The sequence below is a fragment of the Dromaius novaehollandiae genome, chromosome 2, assembly GCF_036370855.1.
Source record: "Dromaius novaehollandiae isolate bDroNov1 chromosome 2, bDroNov1.hap1, whole genome shotgun sequence".
Classification (NCBI taxonomy): Eukaryota; Metazoa; Chordata; class Aves; order Casuariiformes; family Dromaiidae; genus Dromaius; species Dromaius novaehollandiae.
Window position 1 is genome coordinate 7668396 of NC_088099.1, and position 19362 is coordinate 7687757.

Consider the following 19362-nt stretch of genomic DNA (forward strand, 5'->3'; position numbering starts at 1 on the left):
ATATTCCCTGCATAAAACTGGCAAAACACTAATCTTCATAACTGAAATGTCTAAGCTTATACAACACAGAGACAACAGTTCAGTTGCACTGACTCATAAATACAGTTGCACAGAGACATTAATATAACTTGAGAAAAGAAAGGTGAGCTAATTTACCTCTCCACCCAGAACTTATTGAAAAGATGTAAAACAACTATTTTACAAGAATTATTAACCTATTGGCCTGGATGTATCCTGTCTAACTTTAGGCACTTGCATAAGACACTCTAGGCACTGGAAAGAAAAGAACCCAGCTGACTGCTCCCTGGAACGGCTTCTCTTTCTCCTTTGATTACACAGGGAGTGATGGAGAGCGAGTTCCTAACTCGATCACCTCTGATCACGATCTACACTGCTTCTAGAAAAAAACGTTAATTAAAACGGCTTAAACATGCCACTCCGATTTTAACGTTTAAAATAAGTAATAATCTGAGGATTAAGGGGTGGGGGGTAAGACTGTAGAAAAATCAAAGGCAGCCCTTTGACTTGTCACTCCAAATGGATGCCCCATCAGAATGAATAGTGTCAACAGCCAAGGTCACGGTCTAGTAAAGATTGAGAAAAGGGTCAATACATGGATGAATAGATTCAGTATCTCACCGCAAGCATCACTGACTCTTAATACAGAACGGCCAGAAACACAATCAGAACTTGATAACATTCACTACAGATACAAAAAATTCAAGTGCTTCAAGGCTGGAGAAAAACAATTTCATTACAAAGGCCAAAAGACACAGACTAATTGGTTTTATTAATCCACAAACAAAAGATCAATATTTGAATATATTTATAAACAGCTAAGTGCATCTGTATTACAGCACTCCGGACTGCCTTTTCAGTGAGTTAAAATCCTAGGCAGTATAGCTCTCCTGACACCAAACAAGCCACATCAGGAGCAAATTCAGCCCACTGTGCTTCGTTTTGAAAAGGCTTCAGTTCAAAGCATCCTTGTTTGATAGAACAACAAAAACAAGTATGCTAAGCTATGATTTGCCTAAGGCTCTTAGAAAAGCATTTCAAAAAGATAAAGCTTCTTTAGGTCAAGAGTTGAATAACTGTTATTAAGGTGTCTTCTAAAAGAGACAATGCCTCGAGTGTTCAAGTTGTTTAGGTCCCAAACATATCTTATTTTTAACATCTGCACAATATAAATCAAAATCGTTCTTCGTTCCACCAGAATGTAATTTTTTTTTTTTTAAATCAATCACCCAGGGTGCTCAGCCACTCACAATGAGTGATTTGAGCCTTATGAGATTGGACCTTTAAGAAGGAGAAATCCTGAAACTGAGTAACACATTTCCAACAGTAACCTGCACATTTAGAGAGATAAGTTATCATGCAGAGCTAAACAATTTGACAGGGTCTTTTAAAGATGATATGACCTGAAGTTAAACCTACAGAAATGAAGAATAGGTCTATTATCTGAACATTATTTTGAGAGATGCATTTCAAACTACAATATACAGGTGCAACATAAAAGATCTAGCGAACTGCAGGAGATTGTAAATGATAAGAAAACAAGTTTTTCAGTTGGTTCCAAATAACTATTGCATACATTATAATTATATTTTATTACTAGAATTAGAATTCTCTCTCATTATGTTAACAGAAGAAAAGAGCATACAAGACAAAATATAGCTTACAATGCTGCAAAATCTTTTATCTTGTAAGAGCAGAATTATAATGGCCTGCTTAATTCTCTTATCTTTTTTCACACATTTAATAATCTTACATCCTCTGAACAGTAGCTAACATTTATTCAAGTTATTTAAATATCCAGAGGTGTAACAGAATTAAAAGGATCTCCTAGATCTTGTTTGAAAAACACAATATATTTTCTATGAAAGGTTTCCAATGAAGCAAATTTTCACTTTGCTTACAGTTTAAAATGTATTGTTTTTCAACTAAACACAGAAATTGTTGTTTTAAAAAAGGGAAGCGACACTGTTTTCCCCATTTGCTTCCAACCAGAAAAGGCAGAGATAACATTACAAAAAGCCAGTATTTTTAATTCTTACTTTTTTAAACATTTCAACCAAAATGAACACTTTGCTTTCACTGAAAAAACAAACACTGACAGATTTATTTGCCAGAAAAAAATATCTGGAAGATCTCACCATCTCTATTTGAAATACAGTACATGGAGCTAGTTCTGCAGGTTACTGAGTAGCTGAAGTGCTCAGTACTGGGGTCTACTGAGGAGCAAAGTACAAATCTTCAAAGAGTTACTGTTGCCAAAAATACACAAAAAATAAAATGTAGCTGTGAAAATACATTGCTAACAGAACAGGACCAGAAGATAGATGTAATAATCTCACAATTGCTTCAAAATAAGCATGGATTGCCTTTCAATTTTTAAGGTCTCAAGTATAAATGGGAGACTCAGTATTGAATAAATTGTCCATTAGCTAAAATTGAGATGTCTTGCCTTTTCCTCTGAGCCTAGTTGGAATAACAAAGGAGAAAAAAAATGAGTTGGTCTTCACATATGGGTGTCAAATCTGGCTCTATAACGCAAAATTTCCTTGGAGAGCCTTATTATCTAACCTTTCAGCTCTCAAATACATCTTCTCTTAGTTTCTGAGCAGGAATCAAAATGCTATTTAGAAATAACAGCACAGCTCCCAGGAAAAAGGCTTCCTTGTAATTGCCATTTAAAATTGCCATTTAAAAGCTGGATACGGGAGATAACACACAACAGAAAAAGAGACGTTGGCCTAGTCACTTTTTTTGCCTTTGTTGTGATGGATAGAGAGATATGAAAGGTTACATTTTTTAAACTGAGTTTGGGGTTTCTTGCTTGGTTTATGGTTTTACTCTGGCTCATTTTGAAAAGATATTTCCATTGCAGAGCCATACCCCAGTTAGATTGGGGGGGGGGGGGGGAATCACTATATACCTCTTGTTCACATCTTGTGTAACTCAAGAACAAAATCATCAAAAACAAAGAAAAAATAGCAGAACTATGAAGTCTAACAAAGAAACCACAACTTTTTTATGCTTTTAGACAGGTATTTCAGCACTCCTTTATGCATCCTGAAGTAATGAAAAAGGCTACGATTTCATTTAAAAGTATTTCCTGTAGATCCATTTTATAGGAATGGGAATTATAGCACGATTGCGATACATAAGCAGAGTTGACAGCACTATCGAGAGTAGCAACAAACTGAAAGAAGTAACTTAGCTTAAAAATTAATAAACTTGTCATTAAAGTTTAAAGACTGAAAATAAATGACAAAGACTTTTCCCCCCTTCCATGTAAGGGTGGATGGGGAGGAAAATCTCCTTGTTGGAACTGTCACTAGCAGGAAAGGCCACACACTTACCATCACTGTAATCGATGGGTGCATAAGCACCTAGAAAAAGGGAAGCTGCAAAACTACTAACCAAAGAGATTCTCTGAAAGAAAAAAATAGTGTGAGACAGTGATTTCCATCAGCATTCACTTCAAGGAAAGTAAATAATTACGTAATTGGAAGGAGCAAGTGTTAATAGATGCTTAATGTTAGGTACAGAAAGCACAAAAAAAATACTACTAGAAGGATTATTCTGTTCTATATTTTCCTGTCTAAGGAATACAACAGATACCAATCTAAAAGGAACCCCATGACAAAAGCTGTTAATAGCTTTGCACTCTGAAACATGCAAAATACACCTACTATATTAGCATATTCCATATCATCAGGAATTAATTCATGAAAGTGAGGTATCTCACCATCTCATTTCAACAAAAAACGCTTACCAAGAAAAAAAATATATATATCAGTATGCTGACAACAGGGGAAACGCACAGAAATCACGCACTGGTCAGTCTAGAGCACAAATCTGCAAGCTTTTTGGTCTGTACTCTGGTGAGGCTCTGCTAGCAGCACCTTTTTGTGAACTCTTACCTTCCTCTCACCTGTGACCTCCTCCCAAACCAGACCCAGACATCCCAGGAGTCACCAGTCAGTAACAATTAGCTTTGTGCTGAACCACTACCTGCAGCTCAGCCTCGGGATATGTTTCAACAAAGCATTAAGTCCCGGCCCAAAAATGCCCCAGCCGTATGGCACAAAGCAGGGATCCGGCATGAACTCGCTGCCAGTTCAAATCTGCTAGAGAAACTGCCAGGATCAAGTACTGTCTGTGCCCCAGAAGCTGGCATAAAAGCTGAAAAATTCTTTACTGCGTGCTCTAATTCAAAGGAAATATGATTGTCACCCAATAACTAATTGGGATCAAATTTCTTCTGGTGGCGTGAGCCAGCAGTGACAGGGTTTGTATTAGTGATCATGAAACCACTGTTTCACACAGCATTCAAAGACTACAGGCAGAGCTCTAAGAGGTGGTTATAATGGCCTGGAAACTTAACGACACACTTGCTCTTGCGCCTGTCCCCAAGAACGTATTGCACTGTGCTCAGACAACGAAGGCCTACCTTCTGTGTTGCCCCAATGGGCACTAGCTGCCTGAAAGGGAAGGAAAAGAATGAAGTTAAACTATGAATCTGTCAGCTTAGCAAGCTGACCGAGAGGAGGAAAAACATCCAGCTTCCACATGGCTCTGAGACTGCCATGCTGCTAAGTGCTTCTCAAGGGTCCCCCAGAGCAACTCTGGCATGGGAGAAATTTTGTGCTAGAACACAACTTCTTGCATGTCTTTTATGGATGAAAGGGGCCATCAATGCAACCAGCCGTCAAAGTCTGACTAGATCTCAGTTCCCAGGGACCCAATTTCCCCCACTGAAGCACCTTCCTCTTGAATTTAGTCTTAAGCTTATAATCAGACTGCATTGGTCTTCTATCTGTTTCATGCCATCCCTCAGCAGCATGAAGGTTATATGATGAATAGGTACTGAAAAAGGAAAAAATATTTTAAAAAGGAAGTATTTTCCCACAAAGTACAGTCAGCTATGGAACTCACTTCCCCATGAAATTAACTGTTTCATGCAGGGGTAAGATTTTTAAAAACACAGAAAATTTATGATCAATACTATTAAGAACTGTAATAATACAAAACACAAGCAGTCTGACTTCACGTGTCAGGATGCTTGGCAGATTCTAATCACAGGACAGGAGCCCTCCCCTCATTTACACCATAATCCATGGAGTTTTCACCTTGCTGCAAATCAGAGCATTTCGGTTCCTGCTAGATACAGACTCAACAGACTGAAATAATAATGAAACTGATAGCTGATTTTTAAAATTTGAAACATGAAGGAAACCAACTACATGGTGTAATTCACTTGTAATAATAGAATCAAAGTAGCTCCTCAAGAGAAAAACTATGAAAAAAGTTTAAAATCAATTGCAGTTTTTTCCCTAGGCACATCTGTAGGAATGCCAGTTATGTATAGCAGAACAATCACATTTCTGCATGCAAACAGCCAATTTGGGGTGTGAAAATTTCAACTATGTGCTTAATTATCATTTCCAAGTGCTGGAACTGCTGTACATACAATTTATTACCACACAAATGCAAGTCTACCTTTTAAAACTTCTTTCACAATGGTCAGATCCAGTGGATCCAACTGTGCTAAATCTAACATTCAAAAATCAAGCATCAGTTCCATCTTATCTGCTTAATGGCTTATAATTTAATAAAAACAAAAATAAAATAAAACCATCATTCCAATTCTCAAATTTAATCTTAAAACTAAACACAAGAATCAAAATATTTCTCTTCACAAAAAAATTATCTGATATCTCCATGAAATTAGTTTTAAAAGATTTTAAACTGTGATTTCCAATAATTATATTGAAGTTGAGCCAACCTCAGTTTGCATGTAGACCTCAGGATTCTGGCTGTAAATCTTTGCTATCTGGTTTCCTGTAAAACGCTGAGAAAGAAATGCAAATGCTTAGAAACACAAACCCTAAATGGAGTCAATAATCATTAACTCTGTGTAATGAGTTCAGTACATTGCACTTTGGATATTTAATTTGCCTGATGCATGATGAAAGTCAGCGCACAGCAGGCAATCTGCACTAAACAGGCTATAACGCATAGTCTCATTATGAGAATTTTGCTCACCTTTTGAAAAAGAGCCTGTGAAAAAGCATTACTATCCATAATTTACATTTCGGAAATGACAGTTCAATGGAATGAATCACACTTATTACATGCACAGGGACGCACATCATTCAAATGCTGCCTTTGAATCCTCAGACAGGTTTAGGCTACCCAACCTATGTCCCTCTCTGTAAGGAAGGTGAATGGGAGCAGGCAGGAAGATTCATACTCAAGGAAGAAGTAACTCCAAAACAGGCTAATAGCAAAAAGATAATTGTTTTTCATCAATGTGTTATACCAAATAACAAAACAAACTTCTAACACTGAACTTCTAAAGTTATCTGATTGCCTTTAGTAAGTTAAAAATAAACTGTCAATAGTAGATAAAGTCCGATTGCAATCTTGGCCATAAGCCTTACATGATCGTTCAAAAACAGAATCAGCAATCTGGGAGCTTAGAGACTTACTGTGTTGAATTAATAGTAAAACCTATTCCCCAGGTGCTGAGATGCCCAGAGGGCAGCCCCTCTCCCACTCCACAACTCACTGTCACAGTAACAAGAGAGGCAAGTGTCAGGAAGAGATGAGTGACAGTATTCTCTGATACGGTCCTGAACTTCTGAAGTTTGCTTCTCTTCGTGGGTCAACAGCTGCTTGTTAGCCTTAAGGGAACACTGAAAGGCCAATATGCTAACTACAGAAGTAACCTAGAGCAGTGATCCCCAAATAGGGAGTCATAACCCCAAGTAAGCCTGTAAGATTTACAAATTGGATTGCTAGCCCAATGGAAATTCAGCTGCACAGGAGATCCCAGGGAGAACCAGTCCCTGAGCCTGTAAGCAAGGCTGCCAAATGCTGTGTTTGGGAATCACTGACCAAGTGCAACAGCTCACCCTCGTCAGTGCATCGCTTCTTGCTGCACACTTTTCTAGTGCTTTGCCTAGCTTCGTTTTAAAATTTCCAAAGAACAGGATTTCTACATCTTCCTTTGAAGTACTACTGAAAAGCATAATATCATCAGAGTTTTTTCAAAGGCTTGGAATAAGACTTTCACAGATTACACCTGCACATTATCTGCTGTGACACCACAGCAATGGCAGAATTGTTTCTATCATGAGACTCTACCAAGGACTTCTACTCTCTTCTTAGCTGCTTCTTACCTCATAGGCTCGAGAACCAGTGATATTAGCTAGATGTTGTGCTCCTCCAACGGCTTTTTCCAGAGAGCTGCACTGGGAAGCTGTACTAGAATCCATCCAGATGGGGCTGTTACCAACAGAAAAACAATCCTGAAACGAACAATATTCTTTATTAGTAAGACTGACCTCTAAGAACTCCCTACTGGACAGATAACAATACAGCAGACTTATGTAGCAGCTCACAGTTCAGTTCTCTGAAATGACTTCTGAACAACTCTGTACAATTACTGGAAAACAGATATTGGACAGCATGTTGGTTAGGAAGGGAAAGCCTAACCCAAACTGCACACTGGAGAGGAGCAACAGGCTTTATCTGCTGTTCTTTCATACATCCTGCAGCATGGTATGTTGACGCCAGCTCATGAGCCAGTACCTTGGTACGCTTCTTTGGCAGCCCAGGCCTCACACCTTTTTACTCAAGTTTAGCTCCACTTTTTCGAATTTCTCACTAAACAATTAGATTATCTTTCTCAAGTTCCACTAACAGATTTCTCTCCAATGACTGGCATAACCTTTTGGAAATGCAAATGAGACTTGGTACATCACTAGCCAGCATCTTAATTCCACTCCCAAGAGTTCTGCACAGATGAGGTATTTCCAAAATTAATCATTTAATAGATCAGTTACACCAATGTCTCCCCTCCAATGTACAAATGTTCCTTCTGATGTTAAAGTAAGGGTCTTCAAGAGAAAAGCTGATTTCTCCTTACTTTTTCCTTTCAAATAAAAGTTTCTCAAGTCTACGTTCAAAAACTACCAACCTCTCCACCCTCCCTCCCCCCAAAATTTTGAAGTTCAGCAATACAGTTGTTTGGAGTCTCTGTTGACACAGCATGACACTTCCATCCTTTCAGATGTAAGTGTACACTGGTCTTTTATATATTTTCTAATGAAATCTCAAGCATTGCAAGGAAACTCAGGCAATTCTCATCACAATTGTTTTTTGTTAATACAAATACTAAAAAACCACTATAGGTTGTTTACAAAAACATTATGTTTAAAAGAACAAGCAGGGTATTACTCTGACACAGAAGGATTCTGAGATGCCCACAGGCACCTGTCAGTTTTTAAAGCAGCATATACTGCCACTCAGGAGAACAGGAAAAGTCAAAAGCCCTGAAGCTGAAGGAATATCCTGTACATATTGCTTTATGCTGCAGCAGCTTCCAACTCACTCAAACAAGAGAAAAAGTTTGTAAGGAAGAAACCAATGTGTAAAGATCAGAAAAAAAGACAGTGCAGCTCTCCCTTCAGAGCTCTTCTATGCACATTACCTTCAGTGTATGATGCAAAGGCAGTTCAGATGATGCATTCTTTAAAATTTCAGCACTTCCTTTTTTCCAATACACACTCCCATGTTGCTGCAGAAAGTACAAACACAGTAAAGAAACAGAAGCTGGAGATGATCCCAGGTTGCCAAGTTCATATTCTGATCTGAATTTTAAACTCTAACAGAGAGAAAACTCCCTCCAAACTAGGACATAAAAAGATGCACCTTTTCAATTCAAACCAATTGCTTCATTAAATGACTTTTCAAGATTGAACAAAGTATATACTAAATCAGCAAACATAGGAGTCAAGAGAAAATGATGTTCTTGAACTATAGCAACTTCTAGTTGCTATACTGCTAATCCATGGCACTAGCTACTTACTTCAAGGGCTCTTTGAGTTGTAGCCAGGGGTTCACAGCAAAGACTGGGCTGCGTTATTGCAGCGCAGCCTCCATATGCTTCAGCCACATGCCTGCCCCAGTCACTCCAGCAACCAATAAATACTTTCTGGACTCTATCTATTAGTTATAAGGGCCCAGGCAGCATCCAGGCTGCAAGCAAATACCACCACTGTGGTCACTTCAACACACATCTCCTGTCAATGTCTGCCCTCATAACAATTGTCAAGGTAGTCATTCTGTTCGAGGCACTTTGTCCACTACTGACCTGCTGTGTAATGCTGAGAAAGTTATTTAAGCTCTAGTCCTCAGACATCTTCCTAAAACCAGACATCTCTAGTTGCTGAACTTTAGGCCACCCAAGGCAAACCGCAAAGCATGATCCAGTGGCCCACTAATGGCTCTGATGAAATTAAATGCATGCACAGAACCCCCTGGGCACAGAATACCCGACCCACAGCATCATACAGATTGTATTTAACATCGCTCTTCCAGTTTTGCTGACAACTAAGACCAAGTTTGTCCCTCCTTTTTGGAAGGCATATCCACAGTGCACCTTCACTGTTTGCGATCTTCAGCACAGAGAAAAGGCTCTTGAAAGAGAAAAGGGAGAAGGACAATACTGGTTCGCAGGTGGCAGCTAAATGAAATCCTTTGTACCTGAAAGAATCTGAGTACTTCACAAAGTTGTCACCCCCGATTTGTTGGAGCAAGAATTAAAAAAAAAAAAAATTATATATTATATATATATATATAAGCAGTCTTCACTTGAGTAAACTGGGGTTACCTGTCAGTCCCTAACCTTTGTTCCATTGAAGAATTCATGACAGAGCATTGATACTGGCCATGATTTCCAGACACTTAGCTCAGAGCCTTAACTGAACTTAATGAAACAAAGCAACTTTGGTTAATTAGTCACAGAAATATCAAGATGAATAACCTAAACCTAGTGCACCTAAATTAGCTTATCACTGCAGTGCTGCCCTCACCCCAAATGTCATTTTACAAATCTGTTAAAGGTGTAAAAAAAACTTCCTTGTCTCACTAGAGTACTAGGAGACTAGCTGACTGACTAAGTGTCAAGATGAGCTTTATAATATTCAGAAAAAAAGCTATTATGCATTATAGACTAAATCATGGCAAATGTCTTACCAGGCAGCATAAGATGTCTTCTTTGCAAAGACAACCATAATTTGGCTTCCATTGTTCCTGGGTTCCTGAGATCTCTATCCTAGCTGACAAAAATTGTGCTCAATAGGATATTATTATCCCTTTAACAAACTGCTCCTCACTACTTTTTCTACCTCATTTCCACAAGCACCTTGGTATGCTGAAATTCAAAATTACTCCAGTCTGCAAAATCATACTAAATCAGTCTGTACAAAGAATTTGAACAACCAGAAACCAACTAGTTATGCACTACACTAATCTAAATAACTGCACTGTAAACCTCATGCTCCATTCCTGCTACCTTCTAGAGACCGTTCCAATGTGCTTCAGGTTTTAAGTTCCCTTGCGTAAGATGCATCTTTTAATGCATGTTTCTATAGAAGCTCTGACCTTACTTGATGTTTTTATGGTCTTCTGCAAAAAAGTTTGGTAAAATGTACCACTATGCCTTATGCTCTATTGAAGAAATACAGAGAGACTGAATTTTGTCTTTATAAACTAACCTGACCAGCACCAGACAAGGCTCTCACTTGAGAGAAATTAAATCCAGAAGACTTCATCTTTTCCAAAATCATATCCAGAGCCTACAGGAATAAACAGAAACAAGAATGACTGTAACAACCTACCAAATTATGTACACTCACAATCCTTGGAATTAAAGAGTAAATTCACATTATTGCTGATAAGAGTTCATTGGCAGATAATGAAAAATTACCTAATGACTATGTATGTCTCAAGAATTTGATAAATCAATTTACTAAGTAAGAGTCTATAAAAGAAAAGTTGAATTACACTGGGAAAAAAGGTCTTAGAACAAGCTGAATCATAAACAATTCTTTAACTAACCAAGTTAGTTAAAGATTTAAAGAACTCCAGTTCATTAAGAAGCCACTTTTAAGAGTGCCAGACACAAACACAATTATCTTTTTTTGTTCTTACTTCTGGAAATCCATGAAATATTTTAATGGTGTGCACCCCATCGCACAAGATGCAAAGTATCCTAAATACCACTGACCCCAGCGTGAGCTGAAAACTCAGAATCTCTTTAAGATAAGGTGATAATTCAGATGAATTTTATCACTTCAAGAACCTAGGGTAATTTTTTTCTTTTTGTCACATTTTAAATTTTAAAACCAAATATTAATCTATCTTCACATAATCTGGTTCAGGTCAGCAATTCTCAGGCTTCCTTGACAAAAGAACCATTGTAAGACTTTAAAATTTCCCAAGAAACATATGATGATCATATATCTATATCATCGTCTTAGTAATTTAACAATTACAAATGTTCCTGTTCATTAGGGTTCAAAAGACCAACTGTGACCAATTTACCATAGCTTTGTGGAACATCAGCTGGAACTACTGTGGATCACCAAGTGGTGGTTCTGTGACCTTTTAAATGCCTTAGCTATTCAAATCGCACTAGCAAGACAAGCTTGTATAGTACCATGTGAGACCAAGGGTTGCAGAATCTACTTGGAAGCAAGGAATGCCTGCTTTGAGAATAGGAAAGAACGTTATCTGCATTTCAAAATAAACACCAGCCAAAGTGACTGTGTATAAGAGAATAAAGTGTTCTTTAACCATTTACCACTTGAGATTATCAACTGGTTAGCAAAGTTTAGTCTAAAATAGTGCAAGTAACCTGGATGCTGCAAAAGCACAGAATTAAGCAAGGCAAAGCTGAAGTGTCTCCTTTTTCACATGAAACAAGCAGACGAGTGGAAAAGCATAAGACTTCTCAAATGAGGGAACTTCAGGAAAGGGTTTTTCCATGCATACAATGCTATAAAAAGTGGAGAAAACCTCAGAAATGTAACAACTTCCACTGTGCTTGTCGATAACACTAACACTTGCATCCCAAAGACACAGAATAGCACACAAAAGAAACAAACAACAAGCAGGGCTAGACTGATCTGAAAGGCAAGTTTCGCTGCTGCTTCCAATACCTTTCCCTTTTAATAGCACCAAGGAAGAAGTCGAATCATATGCTGCGAATGCATCCAGATAGCTAACAGTGAAGCTTGTTCATACCTTGACCCACATCAGCACAGGAGAAGTGACTGTTAGTCTGTCACTGTGAACATAGGCTCCACCTTGAGTCCTACAGAAAGACAGTATTTTCTCTTGGTAAATTCAGCAATTTTTTTTCCACGAAGCACAGTTCTTTAAGTTTTTTAATAACCAAAGAGAACTTATCAGGCTTTTTTGTTAAGAGCAAGGGTAGGATCAGTATTTGAAACCTGAAAAAGTAAAAGTCAGATCCTTGAAAATGAAATTAGAGATGTTTCACCTAACTGTAAAGAAAATAATCAGCAAGGAAGGGCTCTGATCCTGAAGTCAGATCTGTAATAGACTCCAATGCTGATACAGTTCATTGGCTCCACCTAAGTCACAGTTCTCTCTCAGTTCCCTAACTTTCACTACTAGCAGCTTAAATCTACCAGACCAAATTCAATTTTTGCTATTAAACCATCAAGTAAATAAATGTTCTTTATGGAAACCTATGAACATGGAGGATGAATGTGAAAATTCTAGCCTATAAACTGGAGAAAAAAAAAATACTGTCATCCTAATGCAAAGATTTGAATGCACTGAACTTGTCTCCAAACGCCCTTTAAAAGTTCAACTCACACCATTTATTTGCTGTTATCGTAGCTTTCCACCTTGACACAAAGACTGTGCTTGCTCCTGCATCCCAAAAGGAATCAGTCACATCCAAAAGTTTGAATTCAGAAAACAAAGAAAACTTGATTTCTTTGTACATAATACCTTTGGAGTCGGGAGGTCTTTTTATTTTGAGGGTTCTTGCTATGTTTACAGATAAAGTAAGGCAAGAGCGTATACCACCGTTGCCAAGTATGAAACATGAACATGGCATGAACTTTCTTCATGGCTCCACGTATCAATGAGACCAAACAGGGCAACAGCCCCCCACAGATCCCCAAACAAATATCTAAATTATATTATCCGAGTAAAATGTTAAAAAAAAAAAACAAAACAAAACAAAAAAAAAAAAAAACACTTACCTAAATTCCGGAAGGTCATTATCAAATTGAATGCTGTCCTCATAAATGACTCTCAGCTGTTCATCAATAGCAATGACTTTCAGCTAGAAGAAATAAAATAGGATGTTAACAAATACTATCCAGAACAATAATTAAATAGCACTAATAATTCATGAAATGGGAAAACATCACTCCAATCCATACAACTCAGTGTAAGTGTGGACATGAGCTTATATGAAACAACTCTGTATGTGATATTACAGCATGTCACCTATTCAGCAATGGTTGTGTGTGTTTGCTTGCATTTTCCTCCACATTTCCTCCTGCTTCACTGCACAGGAATGAATATGCAGGCATTTGCTAAAGAACAGCAAACACATTATCAAGTTCTAGCCTGCACCATGGTAACCAATTTGTGTCCAAAGAATACAGTATTTTAGATGAAAAATGCCACGTGCCTCCCCCAATCTAAGCAAGGACTCTTGTCCAAGACCCCGTATCTACGGGATCTAAGCACCTAGGCCCCACTAGTACCACAGCAGACCCTTGGGTACACGGAGGACCTTCCCTCCTCCCCCAGAGGAGAAGGTCACCAAACTCCACCAGTCCAGCCAAGCCAGGCTGGCACACACAGCCATACTCGGAGCTTCTCCAAGCTACGGCAAGCAACATCCCCATGCGGTAACTCCGTCGAGCCCAGCCTTTTTTTTTTGTAAGCATACACTAAAAGAGTACGGCAAACTTTTCCTTCCTCTGTTTTTTTTTCCAGATTCATCTAGTGAAGAAGAAAAAGCCAGTAACAGCCTAGAAGAAGAGAGGAGGGACACTCCACACGGATTTTAACAAGGGAGAGAGTGCAAACCGCCACTAAAGGGACAGAAAAAAACCGCCAAGACCGGAGTCATCTCAAAGAGGTGTATTCAAATAGCAAGGCCTTCTGCATCCAGGGGCAGCCTATTTCAGTTTTAGCCACGCTAACGTAAGGCCCTCAGTTAGGCGTCGGCACAATTCATTACCACGCAGGTGCACTGCTCTACCTTAAAAATGGAAGTGACCCACTGCAGCTTAATTTTCTTCCCGTTTGCAGCAGACCAACATGGAAAACCACTTGGCCAACCTAACATGGGTAAATCGGAGGTGTCCTTTCGAGCTCCCAAACTTCAGCACAGCCACAAGGAAGCGATCGATGCCCATACGCAGGCCTGTGGGTTGTGTGTATTCTGGCCTAGGCCAAGCTTGGCCACTGTTTCTGCCTGCAGCGTGGTCAATGCCAGATCGCGCTGACAATTCGAAATACCAAGAAGTGATTTGGGCATCGGGGCTCCCCACCCTGCCAGCCTGGGCTCGCGCGAGGACGCTGGAGAAGCTGGCTCAGGCGCAAGCCCTCGACCCCGGCCGTGCGGTGTCCACGCAGGCAGCGACGGCGGCCGGCTGCCCGCTGCAGCCCCTCGTAGCTGGGGCGCTGAATGAGGGCGGGGGGCGGACGGCAGGGCCGCGGAGAAGGCCCGTGCGGGCCCCCCAGGCGGCTTCGCGGGAGGGGTGAGGACGGAGGATGGCGGAGCGAGAGCAGGGGCCACAAAGGGGCCGAGGCAGGGGCGAGCACCGGCGCGAAGGCGGCCAGGCTGCTCGGGCCCGCGGGCCGCGGCGGAGGGGAAGCGGCTTCCCCGTGACGCGGGACGCGGCCGCTGCCAGAGCGGCGGGGCCGCCGGCTGCTCCCCACGGCTCAGGCCCAGCTCCGCTCGGCTCCGGGGCCGCGGGCAGAGCCAGGAGGCGGCCGGGCCCCGCGCAGGGAGGGAGGAAAAAGCAGCGGAGGGGCCGCCGGTACCTGCTGGGTGCTGAAGTCCCATCCCAAGTAGCCGGGGGCGGCCATGGCGCGGCGCGGCGCAGCACAGCACCGCCCTCCCCGCGGCCGCGGCCGGGTCCGGGGCGGGCGGCGGCGCTGCGCGGGGCGGGGAGGAGGCTCCGGGGCGGCCCATAGATTCCTATTTCAGTATTTCTAGTTCTCATTACTGCAAAGGCTTGGAAAGATCCATCCTGAAGACTCGAAACCTACACTGCAAGCACCTTAATATACTGACTTTTAAACCAACCTTACTCCATCGTATCACCTTCGAACACTTCGTATTGCCTGTACCACTACGAGAACTCCCAAAGAAATGCGATCACAAAAATCTTTCAATAAGATGGAGTTTAATTTAAAGTTATCTGGAAAACACTTAAGATCTGGGAATCCTTTCAAATGAATATGGTGGTGTTAGCCAGCATCTTTCAGGGTCTAATCCTGCAAATTTATCTGCAGAGGTTGCAAGCAGGGAAAGACCCAGTGAAGAGAGTGGAAGTACCAGTCCATTTAAAAAGAAGGGTTTTAAAAATAAGTTTGCTGCCTTTAAATCAGATGGCATCCAACAACTGGAATTTTCCTGCCCCTAAGGATCTCATACTGCAAGGACCTGTCCTGAGCAAAGGTCTCACTTTATGAACAAGGGGCTGTGAAGGAAATAACATTTAAAAAATGTTACCGAGAACTGGCTTCCTTGGTGTAACTCTTGCCAGAAAATCAAAGATCAAAGGACACAGAGGCTGCTTTTCCATCAGGGCAGACTCTCACTGGTGAGCCAGGGAGGAGAGGCTTGCTCTGCCCTTCAACTCACTGCATATTCCCTATAAATAAGTAACGGATCTGGAGGCTGAAGGCTTGAAAAGTTTTAAGTTCCGAAATATAACTACTCACACAAAAAATAAACCAAAATTGAAGCCAGTTCTGAAGAAAGTGACACAAATAATGAGTCCAAAAAAGGAGATATTAGTGGAAAAATCTTTAAAAAACAGGAGGCATTGGTTAGGAGAAAGATTATGAGGAAACATAACGGTTTATAAATAAGTAAAGCAATCTTATGAGGATGTAAGAATCTATTATAATCTTTAGCAATGGGTCTGGAGGAGAAACATGGACAGACTGTTGCTAGAAATACTTTGCCTTAAGTATCACAGAAAGGTTTTGGGGGCTGGAATAACAACCCTCTTGTGCTACCAGATTAAATGAGGAACCGCAGAGCAGCACAGCCTAGTACAGGGGAATCTACTCAAGGACAGAATGGGAATGTTATCGCTGCTGCTTTTCTCTTCATGGTTTTCTAGAGAAAAAAGGGAAGCTTGCTGAATCATTGCCTCACCCAGTCCCCCGCTTGCACATCCTTCCATGAAGGCAACGTGCTTTCCAGTTTAGTTCTTTGTGTATGGAAAATCTGCATTGTTTTTTTCTGTGTTACACTTTATGCTGGTAGATATTACCATAACCTCTAAAACTGGTTCTTGAAAGCAAATGATGTTTAGCTGGGCAGTTACCGTCAGTGAAGTTGTATTCGTGTACTCGTGATGTTTGAGCGCTGACTAATCCAGGATTTCCAGAGGGGATGCACAGAATGCCATTTATAACAAGTGTCAGACTAACAGTTTGAGGCAGAGTCATTAATCACTCAAGACACATGTAGTAGGAAAAAGGGAAAAGCAAGTTTCTTCCCATCTCCCTATTGACTAGTTCGTTATCTGATGGAGAAGCAATACTCTCCTGCTCCACTAGGCCCTTGGCTGTTTTAATAAGTTATAACCAGTAAGCCAATTAATAATGCTTCCCCCCCCCCCCCCCCATGGTCAAATTAACTGCAAGTGCCAATTCATTTTAATTCATTGCAAAACATACCTTAACTGTATTCCCTATTTCCCACATCATGAATTTTTCACTTTTTAGTCAAATGTCAAAATTTGCCTCTGATCTCAGTTTTACCCCGATTATAAACTCAGGTTTAACTGCATTCTTCAGCTTTACGCAGAGCAGGTGACAAAGAAATCGTATCCCTTGGAACAGGCGAATTCTTTAGAAAACAAGGCCAGCCCAACTACCATACTTCAGTATCATCACAACATCTTAAACCTGCCAACAAACTACAGAACACTATTATATTGATTGCAGTCCAGCAGTGCTGATTTATATTGACTAAATAATTTAATGGGATGTTAAAACACTCACAACTTCAAGCGAAGTTTTAGAAATCTGTGGGAAACTACATACCTGCCAATCCTTTTGCTTTCAGGAGCTGATTTGGGGCATCTTGCCAGCTATTATAAGCAGCTGGGCAGTCAAATATTCAGAAGTCCCAGACAAACAGGTATTTCATATTTGTACATCCACAGAGGTTAGCATAGCAGGAATAACAGGACAGCTAAGAACCACTGTGCACACAGAGATCAGTTACACACATGCAATGCAATCAAGGCAGCCCAAGTTAGGGCTAACAGTGTTAGGCCTGCCGGCACAGTTGCTCTTTTCCCAGTAAGAAGTCTCATGGGTCTTTAATTAGCCTCAGAAATATTAAACATACTAAGCTGGGTCAAATAAATTCTTATCTATTTGCCAAGTAACCTGACAATCATGTGCAGTGCTGCTAATTAAGTAGGAGGTGTTTACAATGTTAAGCTTCAAGTAACACAACAATAACACATCACCAAAAAAAAAAAAAATAATAAAAGGATCAGCTTCAGCAGTAGACCTGCCCACTGTAAAGCTATCCAAACAACAATAGTTCTCTAAAGGTCATTCCCTTTCTGCATAGCATTGCAGGTACTCTGTTATCACAATCTCCAGTAATGTTTAACCATGTAACAACAATACAAAATACTGCAATACCTTAAGTTGCAATATGAAGTTACCATTCTTTCTAAGGAGTCTGTATTATAACATCAAGATATTTTCCTTTTTCTAAATGTTTACTTATCTGTTACAGTTATTTTTGTGCATGATTTTCTGGTAACCACTGTGTTTGTCAATAGCACCAAATACTATGGAGAGGCTCATTATTCACTCTGAAAGAATAAGTACTTGATGTTCAAAAGAAATGGATCAAGACTGCTGTTATCCACTGCAATTTTATTGATTGTACTGTGAACAAATAAGTCTTTACAAAGATCCAGCAAAAGCCCTGTGTGTGAGTCCCACAAGGAGATGAAGCCCAAACCACAGTTGTTGCACTAAGGCAGAAGACAGCTTATTTAGGTAATTATTCCACAAAAGTATTGATTGATTTAATTCTTGACATATGCATATTCAAAATCCCAAGCACTGCACTGCATTAACTAATTAAGGCCCTTTACAGAGACCTCATGAAGAACTGGGACAGGAGTCCACACAAAAGCATATGACTGTACAAGCACAACGGGTAGAGGCAAAGAATTTAAATGATGGCTCAGCTGCACATTCCCAATTATACTGTCAGCTTCATATGTGTTGGTCATTTCGCAGCTTTTTTTAATCATGTACATAAAATCCTCCAATTTTACTTCTTCTGAATTCAAGAGAACACGTGTTGACTCAGGCGGTACTGAATCAGGCACTGCAGAATTGTTTCTGGTTTTACATACAGTGGTTTTACACAGATGTAATTTCATTGACTTCAATTAGGTTACTAGTGATTATCAAGTGCAGTACAAATTACTCATGAGATCTCTGCACGGAAGTGAAGGATGTTTCTGAATAGCAAATTATTTTTAGGATACTCCCACTGTCACTTGCTCTCCTCTGCACAGATTTTTAAGTCCATATTCATTCTCACAACAGTAGTAGTACTTAACCATCCTCTTTGGAGAACTATCCTAACTAGGTTCATCTGCAAGGCTTCTTAAAATTAATTTCTACACCTGGCAGATTCCTTGAAGCTGAATACTGAAGTGGTCTCTGTCCTAATGCTCAAAGACAAATAACTCAGAAGCAAGATGTTGTCATCCAGATAAAACTTTTCATTAACAACAGATTAACCACTTCTTTCATGCTGTACTTGACTCTTATCAAATTCCACTTACAGATAAGTATGTTTCCTTGATCAAAACCAAAGATAAACTCATTTCTACTCAAACAACTGACTGAAGTGAAAACTAATAATGGTCAAGCTTTGCACTTTTCAGCACCATCCTGCAAGGATCAAAAATCATTTTACAATGGAGAATTAATCAAAATCAAGTTGTTTACCGGTGGGCAAATCAAGGCAGAATATTTATACGGCTTACCCAATTCCTTTTAGGCCCTATTTGAAATCAGAAGTTCACCCAGATCTCTTGTATGCATATTACATCTGTTGGGAGAACAAATAAACACGGGTTGTTGTCACCTCAAGAACTGTAGCTACCATTACTCTATCAACAGGAAACACTGAGCAGTCAGTATAAAAAAGGTATTTCCGTGGCAGTACCAGAAAAGTGAACTCTGCTTACCAGCAATTGCAATGCAAGATAC

At 40.1% G+C, this 19362-nt stretch overlaps 1 protein-coding gene across 2 annotated transcripts in view; it reads right to left on the reverse strand.

Moving 5' to 3' along the window:
- The window catches only part of XYLB (xylulokinase), an 81592-nt gene extending 66548 nt beyond the window's left edge, over positions 1–15044 (reverse strand). Inside the window, exons 1-8 of one of the 2 annotated variants that reach the window (XM_026096833.2) lie at positions 14905–15044; positions 13101–13183; positions 12106–12175; positions 10575–10655; positions 8507–8593; positions 7194–7322; positions 5795–5860; positions 3366–3438 (exon numbers count right to left, since the gene is read on the reverse strand). In XM_026096833.2, the coding sequence (XP_025952618.2) occupies positions 3366–3438; positions 5795–5860; positions 7194–7322; positions 8507–8593; positions 10575–10655; positions 12106–12175; positions 13101–13183; positions 14905–14949 (634 nt within the window). In that variant the 5' untranslated portion in view covers positions 14950–15044. The remainder of the gene's footprint in view (positions 1–3365; positions 3439–5794; positions 5861–7193; positions 7323–8506; positions 8594–10574; positions 10656–12105; positions 12176–13100; positions 13184–14904) is intronic. The other variant, XM_026096824.2, reaches the window with a different exon arrangement.
- Between the last annotated feature and the right edge of the window lie 4318 nt (positions 15045–19362).